Consider the following 21953-nt stretch of genomic DNA (forward strand, 5'->3'; position numbering starts at 1 on the left):
TGCAACAGTGTAACAGAATCGCACCACTTAATTCTTTCTTAAAATCTAACACCAAGGTCAAGCTCAGGGGTCACAGATCTTGACCCCTGGTTTTTCAACAGAGGTGAGGAGTTCAACTAGTCATATGACATTGCTGCATTCAGCACATACCCATCAGATTAATGTGTCCTTGAATTAATAGTTTGTGACTGGAGGAAATCATACACTTCTGTTTTTAGATATTACCAAAAAAATCCCAATCAAGAACCTAATATCTTACAATATCGTACAAACAAAAAAGCTGTCATAATTTTTTTTTTAACAATTATATGAAAAAATATGAATGTATGGCAGATTTTTGTTGTAAGCACTGATGAAGTAGTTACTGATTACATCGTAAACATGGTTGTTAGGTTGCAATTCACAACTAAAATCAAATATTTTAGCATGGAGCACATTAAAAACAAGAGCAACGCAAGTACATCAGATTGTGATCTAACATCTTTTATCATCATCATCATTAGAATGAACTCTGCTTTGAAATCAAGCTTAACATTTAACATAACAACAGACTTCCTATATTGACGTTCAAAACCATCATTTGTCCTCTAGTTTAATTATTTTATAAGTATGAAATGAAAATAGGACTGAACAGGCTTTCAAAGCATGGCAACATTCATATAACATCTCCATTGTTCTGTTTAAAAGAGGAATTTTCACCCCTTTGTTGCCATATGTGTGCACAACAGCCTGAGCAAAACAAGCCAGGCAAGCTCACTGATCCAGAGCAGTGCGCTGAACTGCCCCTCTTGTCCCAGCAGAGCCACAGAAGATGGATTTGGCACAATCAAAATAAAAGCTAATAAAATTGAGTCTCTAGACCACCCAACTCCAATGGCAGAATCATTTAAGAGGTCCACCTCAGTTCATTTAACATCATGTACAAAATCGCCCTATAAATAGCCTTTTATATTCTCTGTATTATAGACTTATTAATTGTGGCATGTACAAAAATGAACACCTTTCAAATGAAATAGGCAACTTAAAGCTAAAATGGAGTAAATGCGAAATGTTAGGCTTTAAAATTGTTACTGTTTTGTTCTTTAAACATAAGGTTTAATTACAGACAAAGCCACTGGAGATTGGCCTCTTGTATATTTTTAAGCAGTTCTGAATGGACGTCAGTAAGGTATGCTGAGCGCTAATTGGGCAGGCCTGCCAGTCATTAGCTAAAATGTCGGCCCAGTCTGGATGAGCGATAGTCTACTCTTAGCTGGACGAAAGCATGGAGGAGGTTCCTGTCAAGGTTGGTCAACTGCTCTCCAGAGCACACCTGCTTGAGGTTGTCCGGGGCAACAACCAGGAGATTACACAGAGCATGAAGTGTGTCAAAGAGCTGGAGCACAAGTGCAACCTGTGGAGGGTTTGTAGTCAAATATTAGTGTTAACAATTAAGGTAACACAGGCTTTATAACTATGAAACACTTTCATTTGTTAAATACTTACCAAAGATAAATACTGTACAAAACAGAGTTTGAAACTCAATCAAATATGTATTTTTTCCTATCCTGGTAAAGTTTTCAAGTAAAGTTTTATAGTAAAGTTTGTCCACCTTAGTGGATCATACTGTACTAAATATTATATGTGCCAATTTATTTTATACAGCATTCACTTTTTATTGTAATGCAATAAACCTGACTGTGTGTATATTGCATATAATACAAACATACAATAACTAATATCTATTAGTTTTCTTTTCAAAAATGAGACCAATTTGTGCCTTAATTTGTGGACATCACATATTGCTTTCTTGGAATGGTTACAATCCATCTTATAAACAGTATTAACCTTCAGAACGTAATGACAAACGCTTTGCAACTGTGCTCATTATTGACAAAAATGATGCGCATAAATGTTTAATTTAACCCATTATATTAAAGGAAAATTTTTCAATATTATACCATGTTCTTAACTAAACTTAGACGAATTAATACATACCTACCTTTTTTCAATGCGTGCTCTTAATCTTTGTACAGTGCATCTTGAATGTGTTAGCATTTAGCCTAGCCCTAATCATTCCTTAAGGGCTTGTTATAGTTGTGCATAGGGGATACGGCGTAGCCGTGACAGCATAGGTTCCGCGACGGTTTTCATTTATACTTTTGCGTCGGCGTGCAAACACACATTCGCAGACCGCTGGTAGGCAGTATCCACGCGTGTAACCACAGTAGCGGTGCGACCGTCAAAGAAGAAGAAGCTTGGCAAGTTAACCAACAAACAAAGAAGAAACAGCAAATTGTTGTGTAAGATTTGAGAAGACCAGCAATGATGGAAGTAAATAAACAGCGACTTTTGTTGCAGTTTGAGTTTAATCACTCCTCAACTTGGCTCATTGGAGGGTCTGTTCTTTCATTTGATATATTGTATGTTTATATATTTAAAGCAAAACATTTTCTGGAAGACATTAAACTTTAGTGAAAATCATGAAAAATGCTGGCGCTGGCTGGCATCTTTTTTTAAAAATGCTGGCGGGGAAAGAGTTAAATTGTGAAAACATGAAATGTTTGGTGTCTTCTAAATTCATCCCTGTTTGGATCCTAAGGAATAAATGGGACTAGGCTAAATGCTAACACATTCATGACACGCTGTACAAAGATGAAGTGCAAGTAGGGATGCACGATATATCGGCCGACATATCGTTATCGGCCGATAACTGCTTATTTTTAATATTATCGGTTATCGATCTGATAGCAAAATTAGGCCGATAAATGAAACCCGATAAATGATGGATTATTTTGGTTTGTTGAACCACTTCACTTGCTCATTGCTGGCCATGTGGAGTTTTGATTGGTGCTTTCTGTGACATAGCACGAAGATGACACGTGTTGCGGGCTTAAGAAGAGTATGCTAGTCTAGCGCAAAGACAAGATGTCTACGGTCTGCGAGATTTTCATTGTGAAAATAATATGAATATTTATCGGCCTATAGATATCGGTTATCGGCCCCCAAATTTAAAGAGTTATCGGTTATCGGTATCGGCCAAAATTTCCATATCGGTGCATCCCTAAGTGCAAGCATTGAAAAAAAGTATGTATTAATTTGTCTAAATTGGAGGTAAGAACATAGTAAAATATTAAAAAAAGTGATGTTTTCCTTTAAAGGGACACTTCACCCATTTGCATTAATCTTTGTATAGTTAGAACCCCAGTCATGTTTTTGAATGGTCATGCATCATTTCCCCAGTTGCCGCTGAGACAGGAGAAATACAGATTTCAGTGTTGCACTTCCTTCTTTCAATGATGTAAAAATCATCATTTTGCATCATTGAAAGAAGGAAGTGCTATACCTTTGTTGAGGGAGTGAGACTACAAACACCCATTTTTTCGGTCAAATAGGCACCAAATTCGAAATGTATGTTACATTTCGGCTACAAATATGACGCACTTTCAATAAAGATTAATGTTTCTATGGGTTAAATGCTCCTTTAAGAAATAGTTTCTGAACTTCAAATAAAAAATAAAATGTGATTATTTTTAAGATAATTTTATAATGCTTTTAGCTATCAAACAAGTAGCACTTATTTATCATGAACATCCATTCTGCTGAATTCTGCAGTTTCCCAAACAATTAGCGCTTTAAAACTATAAATATATTTTACAGCTTTGTGTGAGTCTGCTTATAATGAAACAGTTTGAAGTGGCCAAAAATAAATCCTATGAGACCTTTGTCTTCTACTCACCCTGAAATCTTTGGCGCAGCGGCGGTACTCTGCCACATCACAGATGGCTAGCATGCCACCCATGGAGCTATAGCTGAACTGCTGCAGGTGTTCATGGATTAGCCTGTGGAATCTCACTCCCAGCTCCGTCAAAACTGTATCCACATTCTTACCATCCATGGATCTCCTCACACGCTCCACCTGCTTGCTCACGTAGACGCACACCTTTGAGCAAGCCTTCAAGAAAGAGCACAAGAAAGATAATCTGAAACCGCAAAATCAAAAAATGTATGGCTATACATTGAAAATCCTTTTTAAATGAAACCACAATTACTAATTACTATTCATGCATTTAATTTCTTACTGCAGTGTACTGTATCATGACATTGTTCTCATCTTCAGGTCTGAAGTCTGTTTTCTTCTGCTCAGTGGCCAGAATTTGCTTCATCTGGCCAATCATACAATTCAGTGTCCTAACAAGACAACATTACAAAATGTACACTATATTTAGCGGCCTAAGTCAACAAAAATGAGGTTAGAAATTGGCCTAAATAAGAATCAATGCTGTTCAAACAACTAAATTAGTTTTGAACGTACCGATCAATTCCAGTGTCAAGCTTCACCTCCATCTGTTCGATCACCTCTTTCTTCTTGTGCAGGCACTCTGTCAACTTAGGAGAGGAGCTAAAGGGGTCAAAAGTCAAAACAGATGTTATGGGAAAGTCAACATGCAGAAGAGGTATAGCCAAAGGATAAAAACGAGTCAAACTCGCCTGATAAGAGGCATGAGATGATCGTTAAACTGCTTATCGAAGAGGTGGAAGATTGTGTTGGCCTGCTGGACCACATCCAAGAAGTACAGGTTGGCATTTTTGGCATCCGCAGATGGGATGGCTGTGTAATAAAATAAGCACAATAAATGTTCATTCCGTTTAGGAATTTTCTCTATCAGAAACGTCCTACTGATCTTCCTACTGCAAGTATTATCTCTGTACAGTACATTGAAAAACCTATAGCGTTGCCTACTAGTTAGAACAATAATGTCTTCAAATATGGAAATATAAATGCAACTGTAAAGTACACAACTATTCCTAACATTCACAAACTTATTGATTGAAAACATACTATACACATGTACTTGGCGACTCAAATGCTTTGGCCAGGCATACCTGAAAGCCCAATCTCAAGGGCATAGTCTATATGGTCCACACAGAGATAATCCACCAAAAGAAGAAAAATGGAGAAAGCATTCTTTGGTAGATCTGCAGGGTCAGACAACTGTGAAAAAGGCAAGTATTTCAATCATTATTCATTGTATTTATAGTCCTCAAATTCCTGCATAAAAAAGAAAGGAGAAATTTCAATTCAGATTCATAACAATGCTGTGCTACCTTGTTGCATCTCTCGAAGGCATGCCGGGTTTCCTGTAGCAGGTTAACTACAACCTCTTGTGAGAGCAAGGTCTCTCCATGTGTATCAATGCTGGGACCCAGAGGCAGGTTAGTGCGCTGTCTGATCCTCTCTTTTAGGTCTTGGATACTGTCAAAGAAAGATGGAGAGGAAATGTGACGTAAATTGGGCAAAACAGCCCTAAGCTTCCAAAGCAAATTTGTACTTCCGTCTAACAGGACAAAATCCAGATTCTTACCTGCCCGCACCTACGGGACGTTTTTGGTGGTTCTTTGAGTCGTAGAAGCGCTGAAGAATCATGCTGCTGCGGCTTTGCAGATACTGCCGTTCCATATCAATGTAGCTCTCCAGATAACACGAGAAGATGTTCTTTATCAGCTTAGACAGAAATGTGTGTTTGTCTGAGCCCAAGTTAAAGTCTGAAAGCTTAGCAGCCAATGCCGTTGTCCTGCAAATAACAGGTAAAATACTTCAAAATCATGGCGATTGAAATCGAATTGGTACCAACATCCTCAGGCTACATAATTAAAATCAGAAGTTCCAATTTGATTGACTGGCTATGATATTTTGTCAGAGGGCATATTTTTATCAATCCACCTGGAAAAGTCATCAAGTTTCTTACAAAGAATACAATTTCATTGTGCTCATTTTTAACTGTCATTAAATTTTACATGTCTCCTAGTCTGCGTATTATATAAAACTATGTTCAGTAAAGTAACTGCATATGAACAATCCTTAGGTGTAACAAATACACTGTTTGATGGCAAAGTTTATATTATACATTTAAATAAAGATAATCAATACCTTGTATAGAGGTCATAGAGGTTTTTGAGGTATTGCTCCACGTCAGAGTTACGGGTCTCATCTAGTTTTTCTTTGACATGAGCCTGAAATCAAAACATAGTTCAGTTGATTTGGTTACTTAAAGATGACTAACAGGTTTGAAGCTACAGTAACTGGCTTTTAAAATGCCAGTAAAAACTAGAGATGCACTGATATATCAACCAATAATCGGTATTGATATACTATTATACTTTATTTGTCACTTTGTTTTTTTTCTATTTTCATATGCTTATCATTTCTTGATTTGTTTGTAATTTATCTGCCCTCACCACTGGTCCACCCAATTGCGCGTCTGAGATTTTGGTTTCGGTTTAAAAACCTGCATGAATTAGAAAATAAATTGCAGGACTTGATTGATGTTAAAATAGTTATTAAGAGAGATAAAGGTCGGGACCTAAGTGACGTTAAAAGAGTTTAAGAGCGATACGACTCGGAAACGATCTCTCGCGCTGACTAACACATGACACAATCACAGTTTTAAAAATATCTGTTTTGACAAGAATTTACACAGATATAATCTGATGTGTAACATTATCAAGAAAGAAACAAGTTGAAAATATATTGATATTGATTTTGAACCTTAAAAATATCTTTAACTGGATTTTTATCCAAATTATTTTTGCTGACTCTTTCACTAATAATAAACATACATTTGCATAAATCATCTTTATTTGTCCATGCCTATGTTGATAAGGGTATTAAAAACTTGAAACGTGTTAAATTAAGGTAAATTTAGAACAGATAAAATGCGCGATTAAGCTGCAATTAATCACAAGTTAACTTATGACAAAACAGATCACAGGTGCACGATTTAAGCCACATCCACATTTAGCTCTGGTGTGTGGATTATGGTGAAAACGAATGTTTTGTAGAGATTTACTGCATTTGTACCAGCTATTATGGCAACCCCTAACTGCACAAATTATGCCAGTCTTTCATAATAAACATTAATTTGCTAGTGAAAACAAAACTCGTGTCACTTGCAACACGACTACTACTAGCTTTAGTGGCTCACCAGAAAAGTCTTACACAGAGGATCTCGAAGATGGCAGCGCCCACATTTACATAAAAAATAAAGTGAATAGAAAATGTAACGAAACATCACTAGTTTAATTTTCAATATTAAATGGTCACTATATGAATAAATAACATTCAGAAAATGTAATCTTTAGAATTAAGTTAATGCAAGTTAATATAACCACCAAACTGGTTATCGGTATCGGCAGATATCAGTCTTGAATAATCAGTTATCGTATCGGTGGAAATATGTAATATCAGTGCATCTCTAGTGAAAACTAGATATAGTATGTATATTTGACTGACAAAAAAATTTGAGTAACACTATATGATAGCAAGATGTAAAACATGTTTTGTAATGTCCTGTGGTACGTTTACCTGTATCTTGTTCTCAAAGATACTCTGAATGAGTTTAGCCATGACGGTTTCTGGACTGCAGAAGACCTCTCCAACCTGCTTATTAACACGCTGACAAAGCAGGGCTATATCTTCAAAAACATCACTCCTCATATATGCTCCCTATAAACGAGAAAGACAAGCTACTTAGTAATTATACACACATTCCTTTACAAGTGCACCTAAAATCAAGTGTAAATCTTGATGAAATTAATAGAAATAAATTATTGTCCTAACTAATGCGCACCTCTTGACACTGCTTAATGTAGACGTCCACACAGTGGGCATAACCCTGTTAAGGAAAGAAATAATTACAGATTATATATTAGACACATATACAGAAAGTTCTGATTTGGGTTCCTGCAGCTGAGTGGTAGAGTATTGAGTTAGCAGCGCAAAACATTTGTGGGATCGATACAAGGAAACACACATACTAATGAAATGTATACCTTGTAATACACTGTAAGTCGCTTTGGTAAAAAAAAGAGTCTGCCAAATGCACGAATTTAAATGTAAATGTGTTATTTGCAACTAATTTACCTCAGTAACACTTTTTACTGTAATTTTACTGAGTGATAAAGGATATTCCAAAAATTAAAACAAATTAGAGTTTGATTTTATCTGCACGTAACTGACTGGATAATGAAAAGTGGGTGTATATAGTGGGAGAATATAGCTAGACTTGAATACGAGTTCACAGTTTAAAGCGAATAAATACTATTTTCCTTTTGCTTTTTTAAGTATTTAAAGAGCTTGGTTCCAAAACGAGATAACTCATTTTTTTGATTGTGCATTTCAATTAATATCAATCAAACTCCAATTGTTTTTTTTATTTAAGCCTCCATAACTAAAAAAAAACAAACAAAAATACACTATGGGGCGGTTTCCCGGACAGGGATTAGACTAGTCCTAGACTTAAACACTTTTAAGAGCTCTCTAAACTGAAAACAACTTGCACCGACATATCTTAAAATACATCAGTGCCCTTTGTTTTACCTCAAAATGCACACAGGTAATGTTTTTAGTAAGGCATGTTTGTTAAAACTAGTTATATTTCCTAATTAAACTAAGGCCTAGTCCTGGATTAAGCTAATCCTGGTCCGGGAAACCGCCCCCATGTAGCACAATAAACACAACAAAAACATTATAACATAATAATAAACATGTTTTGCAAAAAAAAAAAATCTCGTTTTGGAACCAAACTCTTCATTGAATTTGGGGGCAGAAGGGAAAATTTACCCCTCTGAGATCATCTAATACTGTGTTCTAGGTGTGTGACAAGAGACTTACTCCACCAGACAAGACGAGACACGGAATTGGGTTCTTTTTAAAAAAAAAAATTTATAGAGAAAGAGCACAGTGCGTCATAACCTGAAAACCACGCCCACCGGGGGGGAAAGCAATCCAACTGTTTCCATTGACTTTGTATTGCAAGAGGCCGCCTCCTTGTCATTTCTGGCTTATAACAAAAAACTGAATAATGCCTAAAAGCTGCTTTGTGACAATATGTACAGCTAACAAGCCAAAGAACCCAGAAATAAGTTTTTATAAGCTGTCGAGCCGTAAAACCCAGCCTTTAAGGAGAATAAAGTGGATCGCCGACTACGTTTCCCCCGATTGGACGCAGTTTTACTAATAGGAGTACTATGAAAAGTTGCCTGTTTCCATTTCTGTGTCTAAACGCTCGTTTTTTGAAGTCGACAGCTTATAAAAACTTTTTTTTTTTTTTTTGGCGTGTTAGATGTACACCTTGTCACACAGCAGCTTTTAGGTATTATTCTGTTTTTAAGTTTAATCTGTAAATAAGTTTTTATAAGCTGTCGACCCCAAAAAACGAGCGTTTAAAGACACAAAAATGGATACAGGCAACTATTCATAGTACTTCTATTAGTGGAACTGCGTCCACTAGGGGGAAACGTAGTCGGCGATCCACTTTATTCTCCTTAAAGGCTGGGTTTTACGGCTCGACAGCTTATAAAAACGTATTTCTGGGTTCTTTGGCTTGTTAGCTGTACATATTGTCACACAGCAGCTTTTAGGCATCATTCAGTTTTTTGTTATAAGCCAGAAATGACAAGGAGGCGGCTTCTCGCAATACAAAGTCAATGGAGACCGTTGGATTGATTTCCCCCCCGGTGGGCGTGGTTTTCAAATTTGCATAACTGCGCTCTGTCTCTATGGTGACAAAAATGCTCCACAGGTTTCTGTTCTTGAAATAATTGAAAATAAAAGAAGAAAAACCGATAGTGTGTGTGCAAATGCTGTCTATTGCCTTGGTTTGTAGTGGAGTGTCCTGTCGCAATATTTTCTCGTGCATGTGCTGTCGTATGCGGACTGTCCGCGCGGTCTCAAATTGCCGTCAAAAATGACGTCATGCGGACGCCGTGCGTACGCGAACGTCCCTAGTATACTTTCGGCTTTACATTTAATGCAAGATTTTCTCTTGGAATAATATTCACTAAGCGTTAAGAATTACACATAATAAATTCAGAAACGTGTTTAAAGAAAGTAAAAATTCTGAATTTGTGTTGACTTAAGGGGCTCAGAGTACATTCAACAAACCTTAAAATGAAGCAGGACTGCCGCCACCTCTCGCATGCGTCCAATCTCTCCTCTCCTTTGAGCTGCTGTAAACTCCTGAATTAACTGACGCTCAAGATCATGATATTTACCTGTCAAACACAAACATCACATATGTTGATACTGCAGCATATTTACCATATAGAGTAGCTATATTGCTATTTTGCAGCTGCTTACTTGCTATCTTGGCCTTGACATCAGAAAATCTAAAAAAGGAAAAAAGTCAAAGTAAAGTATATGAATTAATTTTTTTTTAGCTTTGATGTGTCATTTGCATTTTTGTGACTTAATGCTGCTTCTTTTTTTGGGCTCTGGGGCTGTGTGGTATGATAAGCAAATGTATATGAAGAGTTCAGATGCGAAACCGGCTAAGTGTGTCTGGCATAGGGTTGGGTATCGTTTGAATTTGAACGATTCCGATTCCAATTCCTTGTTTCGATTCCGGTTCCTATCGATTCTTGATTCCGATTCTTTTAAGAGGCAGGGTCAAAAATGTTTAGTATATTTTAAATGAGCTAGCTAACCAATGGTCTTTCTGAAGGAAATAGTATGACCTTCTCCATCAATTTAAATTTTATAAACTTTTGACTTTTTATGAACTTTACTATTCATTTCTCACATGGCTGTTTTCAACTACAATATAAATATCAAATCTATGAACTTGAATATAAATATTATAAATTATGAATATATTTTTACAGGGGTATTTTCCTCAAGAGAGCTTTATTTTTGAAAACCTCATGAAAACACATTTACACATGAGTGTATGATGCTGCTGCAGGTACTTGAACATGTTACCGTGCTCCCATTGATGGGCTAACTAACATTCGCACTCTTAGCTCGTAAATTGTCTATGAAAAAATACATGGGCTAATTTGTTAGCTCAATGTTGGCGCAAGGCATTCTTTTCAGGGCTCGCAAAATCGCTAGCCCGACGTCCCAGGGCTATTGCGAATTCCTGTCGGGTTACCAAAATGCATCTTCGCTCTGCCCGTCGGGCTATCATAGGAAAAATATTTTAATGTTTTTGCATTCTCTCAGATTTTGTTAGGTAGTATGTACGGCGTCGTCTTGTCAGTCATTACTATCCTCACGTAACAATAAGTGAAACTGAAAGCATAATTAAACCCATTATTCCTTTCGTGTTCACGTCTGAGATTCGCGCTCCTCTGCATTCCGGGTCCGCTCTTCACAAGTACGCGCTTGTTTTTGTGCTCAGCAAAAAGCGCGAACTCAAGTAATTTAAAAATAATAAGTCCTTTTGTTTTCAGAGACTAACATTGTTTTAGCGTTTCTTTTTTCTACCAGGGATTTTGAAATTTAGCGAGCCCTCATTGTATATGTATTGTTTTACTTACTTGATACGGACTGCAGTGCAGTCACTGCGGTGCCAAGCTGGGGGTCAGAGACAGAGGAAGAGGCAGCAGAGGCCGGTCGGCGCAGCGCGTCAAAGACGGAGCACACATTTATTTCTACTCAAGGAACGAGGTGCTTAATTACGTTCCACGTGCCTATGCACGAAACAGACGCTTCTTCATTGGTGTTCAGCGGTTTCTTTTTCCGGTCGGCGGACTGTGAATCGAAACTAGGAATCGAAATTTAAACTTTCGAACGATTCCGGGAAAATCGCAAAGCTAGTCCCGGTTCCATTTGATTCTCGATTCTCGATTCCCAAGCCTAGTCTGGCATGATGAAACTGGGTTCTAACCAAACTCTGAGGTACAGTGGTTTGCAAGTGAACTCTGTCCACATACTTCTTACCTATCAAACGGAAGCTCCTGAGCGATCAGGTGCAACTTTTGAATGATGTCGGCAGCTTCTTTTATCTGTTTGGGATGAGAACAGGTTGTGGTAAGTTAGAGCCCATGTATACTACAGGACAAATGCCTCAAAACATGAACCAAGGCAAGAAGCAGCACCTTTAAATCTGTGGATCGGCTTACGGTAAACTGTCCCTCTCCTCTCCATGTTCATTTATCATCTTTTTGTCCACCACAAGGACGATAAGAGCGAGTTCTACCCTGTGCACCTGAACCTCATCATCAGCCCAACTTATCGCCCGTCCGTCAAGAGCTGCCCATCCAACACCTTACACTCACTCATGACTATTACGAATGGACTATAACTAATCCCTCACTAAATCACCTCCCATAATCTGTCCACCCCTGGCAGGTAGTAGCTCACGCCGAAAACATGACCCTGACAAGAACCCTTCCACCTTTCCCTTCAAGCCCGTAGGAGAAGAAAAAGGCCCTGCCGTCCACACATCCTCCGTTCCTCTCTGCTTTTCCTGCCTGCCTCAGCTAACATCATTATTGTGCTCCCGTGAGGTGGATCCATCCCTTTTCCGCTCTCCTCGCCGAGGTTTTCTAAGTATCTGTCCCCCAGCTAAGATTAGCTAAATCCCATGTAAGTGATGTAGCCGTCTCCCAGCAGTAGGGGGTTTTTACCGGCGCTTGTCTCCTTGCTGCCTAGGCCTGGCCCTCCCTTTCACAGGGATTAACCCAACCCTTCGTTCCTTCCTTTTCCCATTCCTCTTTTTCCCCTCTCAGCTATTCACCGGCACCTCTTTTTTTTCTTCTGGAGGAGTGCTCATTTTGAGAAATATTGAAAAGTCTGCCGGGTATATTCCCACATGGTCTCTAGAAGCATGTTGGTGGCCTTATGCAAATAGCATCAGAAGATGTAAGACTTGCCACCCAGGGTTGGTCACATCAATACAGGGTAACTTGAGAGATTATGTTACAAAGTGGCATTTCCAATTATGCTGGTGCACATCAACAACTAAGGAGACATTTTGCATATTAACAAAATGTTTTTGCACCTTCACACAGTGGTGGAACCACAAAAAAAAAAAATTAATTTAAATTTGAATGAAGAGTGAGTTAAGTAAATAAGTAATCAAAATCTTGAAAAAAAGGCAGGTGACAAGCCACATATCGACACTATATCATTGTACAATCTACTGATTTATTAAAGATTTGTTTACCTCATTGTAGCATTAATAAAACGAGTTTTGATTGCAACCTTTTGATGTCATGTATTGTAATTTAAACAAAATGGCGGCCTCGGAGTGAAATTTTAATTTGTACTGTTTTTACATTTATTTACATTTTACATTCATAATAGTGGATCCCAGTGTTAATCTATTATGCCATACGTGTGTTTATAGTTGGGGTACTCAAAAAAAGTCAAGGTACTCAAATATTAGTCCCAAGTATCTCTGATATATCCATTGTTGTGCTATCTAAATCTGACCTTTTCAGGATTGTTGAAGACATCACTGCGCAGCTCTCCATCCAGGAACTCATTGAAGTACGTCATGAGCCTCTGGGCTTCCACGGCCCTCTGTCTTGGGGTGTTCACTCCTTCTAGCTGATCCCCCAAATGGCAAACCTTAGTGGCCACATAGCTTATATGTTCATCAAGCTCCTGGAAGTGCTGGAAGGCTACCTAAATGTTCATAATAAGGAAGGTAAGATTATATTATGTGAAAAAAAATTGTCTGTACTGTTTTTTTCCCTGAGGAACACACTGTAAAATGGTTCCTATAGATGTTTAGCTATGTTTGTTTATTTATTTATTCTTAACGCCATTTTAGCCTCTATGGCTATATTCATTGCGAGAACTGGTTAATCCATACACAAGTTAATTCCCACACACATTGGGGGGAGAAATTGGAATCTCCGATTCACCTAACCAGCAAGGTTTTGGCCTGTGGGAGGAAACCAGAGTACCTGGAGTAAACCCACGCTGACACAGGGAGAACATGCAAACTCCACACAGAAAGGCCTTGCTTAAAGGAACACGCTGACTTTTTGGGACTTCAGCTTATTCACTGTATCCCCCAAAGTTAGATAAGTTCATACATACCTTTATCATCTCCATGCGTGCCGTAACTCTGTCTGACGCACCCACCACTAGCCTAGCTTAGAACAAAGAAAAATGGCTCCAGCTAGCATACTGCTCCCAATAAGTGACAAAATATCACCAACATTTTCCTATGTATATGTTGTGATTTGTATAGTCACAGTGTGTACAAATAACAAGGTCATATGAGACATTTTTTTAACCGTATACATACTGGGCACTATATTCTCAGAAGGCAAAGCACTACTACATTGAGCCCATTGGTGAGGAGCAGAGTTTGTGCAAGTGTTGCGCTAATCACTCCCAAAAAGTCGCCGTGTTCCTTTAATTATGATGTAAAGTTGTTTTAAAGTTACTAATGTATGAATGTAAAGGCCACTGACTTGGTTGCTTCTCTGCAGGTCCTGGACCTTGTGGGCAAACTCCTTGGCTTCACGATGACATTGCTGCTCCAATTTCTCCACCTTCCTCTGGATTCGTTCATCTAGCTGTTGTAGCTCCTCAATGTGGTTGACAAACTCCTCCAGCAACCTGAACAACATGGATAAACATACATAAATTTAAACATACATTTCCAAAACAGTAATTCCAAATTTATGGACATAAATCCTTACAGATTTTTAAGGATCTGTAAGGAATTGATTTGCAGCCACTACAGACATGTTGTCTAGTACTAATAAGACCTTAGTAGGATTGGCTACACTCTAAAAATGGCTGGGATATTTTTGAACCATAATGTGTAAATATTGGACAGAACACATGCTGGTTTAAAAATGACCCAATGTTGGGTTGATGTTATGCAACCATAGGGTATAATAACCCAGCATTGGGTCAATTTTAACCCATCGGTGTGTTCTGTCCAATATATTTGGGGTGGTGATGGCGCAGTGGATAAGACAGCTGCCTTTGGTGTGAGAGACCGGGGTTTGAATCCACTGTGACATTTAGAGTGTACTATTTGACCTTTCTTATTTTGATGGCATTTTTATTTTCAGTTATTATTCAGATACTTTATTGTGTTTATTTCATATGAAGAATTTTTTGTTTTTGAAAGATATATTCATTAAATAAAAACCTTTAAATATGTGTTATGTGTAGGGGAGAGCGGGGTATGTTGTCACACTTTTCACACTGTCTAACATTTACTGAGCACCATACATCAAAATGGTATAAATCTCATACCAAATGAAAGAAGGAAGTCTTGGGCACATATGTTGTATTCATAACATCTTTATATCTTATCTCATTACAGAGTTGTAGACTGTTGAATAGTGACTGTGCACTTGTGACAATTTGCCCCATCGGAGGGTAAGTTGTCACACTAGGGCGGGTAAGTTGTCACACTAGATTATCTAAAAATAAGAACACAACTACTTAATTGTGAATATTGATTTTAATTTTTAAACTCAAACCAAACTGGAAATATAAACATCCGTGCCTGGAGAATCTGGAAAAACAATTATTTCAATCCAAATAATGCACATTTCAATTAAGTGGCAAGACCACTTTACTTTGAACTTTGGTTCAAATGTTCTATGGCTTTCACATAAAACCAGATAACTGAATGGAACGCTGCAGATAACTTGCTTAACTTAACATGTTTAACCTCTGAACAAAACAGATGCCCTGTATGACTAATAGGACTCATCTCCAGAATCACAATTCTGACACACATAAATTGCCTGGCCTGAGGTGCAAGCATCATGGGCCCAATTGTTGCATTTTACACATTTTACCCAGGTCTCCTTTGGACGACTCTTTGAAAATGGCTCTACACAGACGAGGCAGAAGCACTCTTCATCATCTGATGATGACTCTTGCATGATTTTTCTTCTTTTAGCTGCCTTGTTTTTCATAGGTCCAGATTTCTGCTTCCCTTTCTTTTGAAACAGCTTTTTGCTAGATTGAGGCTTATTCTTTTCTATATCATGTTTTCTGAGCATGTTCGATGTGTTTGTTTGTACAGGGGCAAGTTGTCAGATGTGACGACTTGCCCCAAAGTCATTGAGACAACTTGCCCCATACTTACTTGTGTGCTAATGTTGTCTAAATCTCAAGTTTAGCTCATCATATCACTTTAGCTAAAGTATCAAAAGACACTTTACGGTCTCCTCTATTTTGTGCAAAATAATCATTTTAAACATTCACACCTAACAAAGTTGTATTGCATAAAATGTAAAGTGATTTTTTTTTACTTTTTAAGCAGAAAAATAAGAAAATTGTGCTAACCTCAGATTACAGTGATCTTGACCACATGTGAACAGGAAGTTGACTATAGAAGAAGAAGTCACATAAAGTGGCTATTTGATTTTTGAGATAGAGCCTCTAGTGTTGGAGTTATTAACAGTGTGACAACTTACCCGTGTGACAACTTACCCCGCTCTCCCCTATTTATATTTACTGCCAGGTAAACCTTGCAAAAAAAATATTTAAATAATCACAACAATGTGTGAAAATTATTTCATGAACAAACAAAACAATTTATGGGAATTAAATGTCAATGGAATAAAACAGACAATCTCCATAATCGCCAAAGCCCTAAAACAGGCAATTAATCGTCATAATTTATTAGACGAATAAACGTCAGCCAAATTTCATAATGTGTGACAACAATGTGGGAAAATATTTTCCTGAACAGACAAAAATGTCAAAGCAATAAAACAGACAATCTCCATAATCGCCAAAGTCCTAAAACAAGCAATTAATCGTCATAATTTATTAGACGAATAACCGTAAGCCAAATTTCATAATCGTAAAAAATATTTCATCATTTACTCAACTTCATATTGATCCAAACCTGTATTAGTTTCTTTATTTTGTTTAATACAAAATAAGATAAAACCTAATAAATGATGGTAAGCACACAGTTGACGTTACCCATTGACTTTCATACTAGGAAAAGCAAATACCATAGAAGCGAATGGGTCAACGGTGTGCTTACCATCATTTATCAAAATATATTATGTTGTGTTTACCAGAGTAAAAAGCTCATACAGGTTTAGATCGACATCAGGATGAATAAATGATTTTCAATCTTTTGGTAAACTATCCATTTAAGTAGTAAATAAATCATAAAAGCATTTTTGATAAACTGTCCCTTTTAAAAAGAAATAAAAAAGTTAATAAAAAGCTATGCCATTTATAAAAATTATAATGTAAAAAAAGCTCTTTTACATATACATGGCTTAACTTAAATTCTATAAAAGCTCATTTTATTGCTTTTCCTTTGTCAGATATTGTTCAGAAGGGCTACGAAGATTGTTACCAGCAACAAGAAGGTGAATTGCTGACAAAGTCAATTTTTTACCCAGAACTCTGTGATCATTTTTAGACACTAGTCTGGAGGCTTTCCCGAGCATTCCAGAAAACACTCTTTGTGTTCACAGAACACTGGAAAAGGATCCATTTCACACTTTGATTTGCAAGATGCAGGCTTACGTCCCAAATTAAGTTAGCTTGGCTAGCATGTAATCTGTGGGGAAACGTTATATAAACCGGACCAATCACATGAAAACGCCTGAAGCTCTATTTCCATATGCCATATCTGGGCTGAGATTCATTTATCTTTCATGAATACTTCTTTACGGACTCTGAAAACATCCAGGAGACTGATCTTAAACTGGAAAATGAAAAAGCGTCCAAGTACAGAGCATCATATTTGTCAAGATCATACAAGTACTTACCTCGGCAGCAAATCAGCTAATGGCCTGTTACCATAAATTGTGTCTCTTTATAACAATGTCCTGCCTGTGCTGTGTGTGTGTATTTAGGAAAACTCACATATACATCCGAAAGCTTCGTCAGCTGCAATTCAAAGAACTTGTAGGACAGCAAAGTCAAAAGCTCCAACTCAGCAAGTTTGGATTCTCTGGGTGGTAGCAAAACATTCTGAAGTGATGAGTATATAATCTCATATCACCGTAATTCCCTAAACGCTGCTGGCAGCTTAAGTTCTTTTTCCTCTCCATCTCTTTCCTTCCAAATTTGTTCTCTTCCATCATTTGTGAGTCAATGGTTCGCCCAGCTCACAACAGCCTCTTCATGGTCGGTTATTTGAGAGCTCAGTGTAAAATTGGGGACGATGTTTCTGCTCTGGCAGTCAAAAAGCACTTTTGCAATGCTTTTATGTTGAAGTAAACTTCTTGTCGTTTTGATGCTTTTGTCTACAACAGTTACATGATTGTCAAAATAGTCGTTCGAACAATATCATATGTTTTGATGATGCACACGGTACATCATCATAATAAAAGAGATTACTTTTATGTAAAGTCTGGCCTAGATGTAAACTACTGATTTTTTGTGTTGCGGAAGGGACTTCAAATATGAAAAAAATTATTGTATGCATTGTAGTAATGTATGTATTGGTGTGTTAGGAGTATACACTAAAGCAGTGGGTCTCTGAAATTTGGCTCCCCTTGTGATGTCAGAAGGGGATAATATCGCCTCTTAATCTGCACTATCCAACCACAGCACTGCCATTTAGTGCAGAAATCAGCTCATTTGCATTTATAAGGACACACCTAAACGGCACATTCTTGCTCACATCTACTGAGTGGCAATTTTAACATGTTATAATAAATTATTTATATGGTATTTTGAACTTCACATACATACTCTGGGGACACCAAAGATTTATTTGACATCTTAAAAAAGTCTTGTGAAATGTCCCCTCTAAAAATTTTTAGTTTATTGTTTCATAAACTTCGGAGTTCGGTTCCCTTTTGGGTCCTTTTAGGAGGGTGTGAGTTCACTTGGTTTGTTCACATATACACCCTGAACTGCTCTGAGAGCATTTGAAGGGCTCAAAAAACTAGGTGTGAAAACACCCTCAAAAAGAGTGGACTGCAGCTGGAGTGAGTGCTTCAAGAACCACTACGCACAGACGTATGCAAGAGATGGGTTTCTGCTATCGCATTCCTTGTGTCAAGCCACTCTTGAACCACAGCGTCAGAAGCATCTCAAAGACAAAAAGGACTGGACTGCTACTGAGTGGTCCAAAGTTATGTTCTCTAATGAAAGTAAATTTTGCATTTCCTTTAGAAATCAGGGTCCCAGAGTTTGGAGGAAGAGAGGAGAGGCACACAATCCACGTTGCTTGAGGTCCAGTGTAAAGTTTCCACAGTTAGTGATGGTTTGGGGTGCCATGTCATCTGCTGGTGTTGGTCCACTGTGTTTTCTGAGGTCCAAGGTCAACGCAGCCGTATACCAGAACGTTTTAGGGGCTGTTTACACTTGGTAAGATGTGTTTTCATCGATCGGATCACAAGTGGACGAGAGAGACACATTACGTTTACACCTGGTATTTAAATCCGTCTCTTTTGTCCACTTTTGACCGCTTCTGTGCTGAATACTGTGAGGGGGTGGTCTGTGAGACGGTGGGCGAGTCTCTCCGCTGTCATTCAAACCCGAGCGGGAGTAATTATGAGTTTATATGGATGGAAACTAATATTATGTCAGAGTCCACTGCTTGTTTAGCAAGTAAACATGCTGCACAGTGTTTTTTACGTGTATATGTTAGAGCTTTCTCTGAATTTTCAGCGCAATTGATGAAATAGGATCACGCAACTTTCACACGCTTTCAAAACGAAACTACGGATATCAGCCGCTTTAGTTTTATCAATGAAAGGCTAAAAATAGCGCTGTTCACCGTATGTTCACGCCAGAAGTCAAAAACGATGTAAAACTTGTGTTTAATACCTCAGATTAGATAAATGGGCAGAGAGAAGGCGGTCGCGTGTGGCTGTTCGAACGCATTCAACCACATGTGCGTTCCGCAACTCCAAAGCGATCCGATCGAAAGTGGTTTCGACTACCTCTGGATGTGGTTGAAAGTGGTCGAAAGTGGACGAGCTCAAAACGTTTTGAACACCGTTTACACCTGGCATTAACGACGTCCACTTGTAATCCGATCGTCGAAAACGCATGTTAATGCCAAGTGTAAACAGCCTCTTAGAGCACTTAAAGGAATAGTCTACTCATTTTCAATATTAAAATATGTTATTACCTTAACTAAGAACTGTTGATACATCCCTCTATCATCTGTGTGCGTGCACGTAAGCGCTGGAGCGCGCTGCGACGCTTCGATAGCATTTAGCTTAGCCCCATTCATTCAATTGTACCATTTAGAGATAAAGTTAGAAGTGACCAAACACATCAACGTTTTTCCTATTTAAGACGAGTAGTTATACGAGCAAGCTTGGTGGTACAAAATAAAACGTAGCGCTTTTCTAAGCGGATTTAAAAGAGGAACTATATTTTATAGCGTAATAGCACTTTTGGGAGTACTTCGACTCGGCGCAGTAACACCCTCCCTCTCCCATTATGAGAGTGAGAAGGGGAGCGGACTTTTTGCTGCAGTAATTCAAGCAAAAGGAGCCCCAAATAAGTATTGGGTGCTGTACATGCTCATACATTTTTCATATTCATACTTTTCAGTTGGCCCAGATTTCTAAAAATCCTTTCTTTGTTTTGGTCTTAAGTAATATTCTAATTTTCTAAGATACTGAATTTGGGATTTTCCTTAGTTGTCAGTTATAATCATCATTTAATCAATTTAAAATAAATAAACATTTGAAATATATCAGTCTGTGTGTAATAAATGAATATATTATACAAGTTTCACCTTTTGAATGGAATTAGTAAAATAAATGAACTTTTTGATGATATTCTAATTATATGACCAGAACGTGTAGTTATAAGAGTTCCAATATATTCTGCTGACTGTTCTTCTTTCACTATACAGTCCAGTGCAGACATAAATAACAGTTTCATAAAGACATTCATATAGTGACACAGCTTATATGCACAAGTCTTCATGCATACAAATCAAGTAAGTTATGTCCTTCTGGGAAGGTGTTCCAGTGTGCTTTTAAATGATAGTGTTGGTGTTTACTGACAATTATTATGTATAAAACAAATCATAAATTATGTTGTGAGTGACTTACTTTTTGGGGTCAAATGCCTCGGCTCCTCCTTTAGAACCTCCTCCAGGAGTTCTCCAAGCCAGTCTCTCAATATACTCATCGGCATCAAATGGTTCCTGGTGAAATTTATATTGTAAATATTTTTTTTAAATTCAAGTATGAAGTTAACATCACAGCAAGTTAAAGGGGACATTTAACAAGACTTTTTTAAGATGTCAAATAAATCTTTGGTGTCCCCAGAGTATGTATGTTTAAGCTCAAAATACCATATAGATAATTTATTATAACATGTTAAAATTGCCAATTTGTAGGCGTAAGCAAAAATTTGCCATTTTTGGGTGAGTCCTTTTAAATGCAAATGAGCTGATCTCTGCACTATATAGCAGTGCCATGGTTGGATACTGCAGATTAAGGGGCGGTATTATCCCCTTCTGACATCACAGGGGGAGACAAATTTCAAATACCTATTTTTTCACATGCTTGTAGAAAATTTTTTACCAAAACAAAGTTACTGGTTTAATATTTTTAACATTTTCTAGGTTGATACAATCACTGGGAACCCAATTATAGCACGTAAACATAGAAAAGTCAGATTTTCACGATATGTCCCCTTTAAATAATGAAAAACAATCGATTAAAATCGATATTGCGTATACATACGTGCGAACTGTTTTGAGCTATAATTTCTACCTTAGGGTATTTAAATATAAACAGTGTAGGATAGTATCAATAGCTAAGGATTGTGAGCCAATATAGTGTTTTGATTAAGTATTGTTTACCACCAATGCAACTCAAAATGATTACATGCAAAATATTTGTCAAAACTTGACGATTTAAACACGTGCACTTAAAATGCGCACTTAATATGTGAATTTAAAAGCGAGACACGCATTTTAAGCTATAAAACAGTTTGTCTTAAAGCTGTAACGCAAACCGTGACATATATCATTGAATTATCAGACTTACCTCGAATAACTGAGCTGTCGTAGCCATATTTGACAGCGCCTAAATATAAAGACGTGCCCGAAAACAACCCTCAAAACTGAGAAGTTTCCCCTATAATCCCTTTTCTGCTTGTATATTTCTATTTTGAGTACAGTTGCTTCCTGCATCCAGCTGCCATGACCGGGCCGGAAATAGAAAGAAAGGATACAAGGAAAGGATGTAGCTATGTGCTTGCGAACGGGTCTCGAATCAGTTTTTAGGTTTCATTTGAC

At 37.6% G+C, this 21953-nt stretch overlaps 1 protein-coding gene across 1 annotated transcript; it reads right to left on the minus strand.

Annotated features, from left to right (window-relative positions):
• Positions 1 to 323: 323 nt before the first annotated feature.
• LOC141362508 (exocyst complex component 5) lies at positions 324 to 21891 on the minus strand. The gene is made up of 18 exons (XM_073864704.1): positions 21703 to 21891; positions 20758 to 20852; positions 14197 to 14344; positions 13202 to 13396; positions 11705 to 11769; positions 10121 to 10149; positions 9926 to 10035; positions 7611 to 7655; positions 7346 to 7486; positions 5912 to 5994; positions 5346 to 5555; positions 5089 to 5236; positions 4867 to 4975; positions 4471 to 4591; positions 4295 to 4381; positions 4062 to 4170; positions 3719 to 3934; positions 324 to 1393 (listed from the first exon to the last, which is right to left on the minus strand). The coding sequence occupies exons 1-18, from the start codon at positions 21727 to 21729 to the stop codon at positions 1205 to 1207; spliced, it is 2127 nt and encodes a 708-aa protein (XP_073720805.1). The 5' UTR covers positions 21730 to 21891; the 3' UTR covers positions 324 to 1204.
• Positions 21892 to 21953: the final 62 nt, after the last annotated feature.

This window comes from Misgurnus anguillicaudatus, unplaced genomic scaffold, assembly GCF_027580225.2.
Source record: "Misgurnus anguillicaudatus unplaced genomic scaffold, ASM2758022v2 HiC_scaffold_28, whole genome shotgun sequence".
NCBI lineage: Eukaryota > Metazoa > Chordata > Actinopteri > Cypriniformes > Cobitidae > Misgurnus > Misgurnus anguillicaudatus.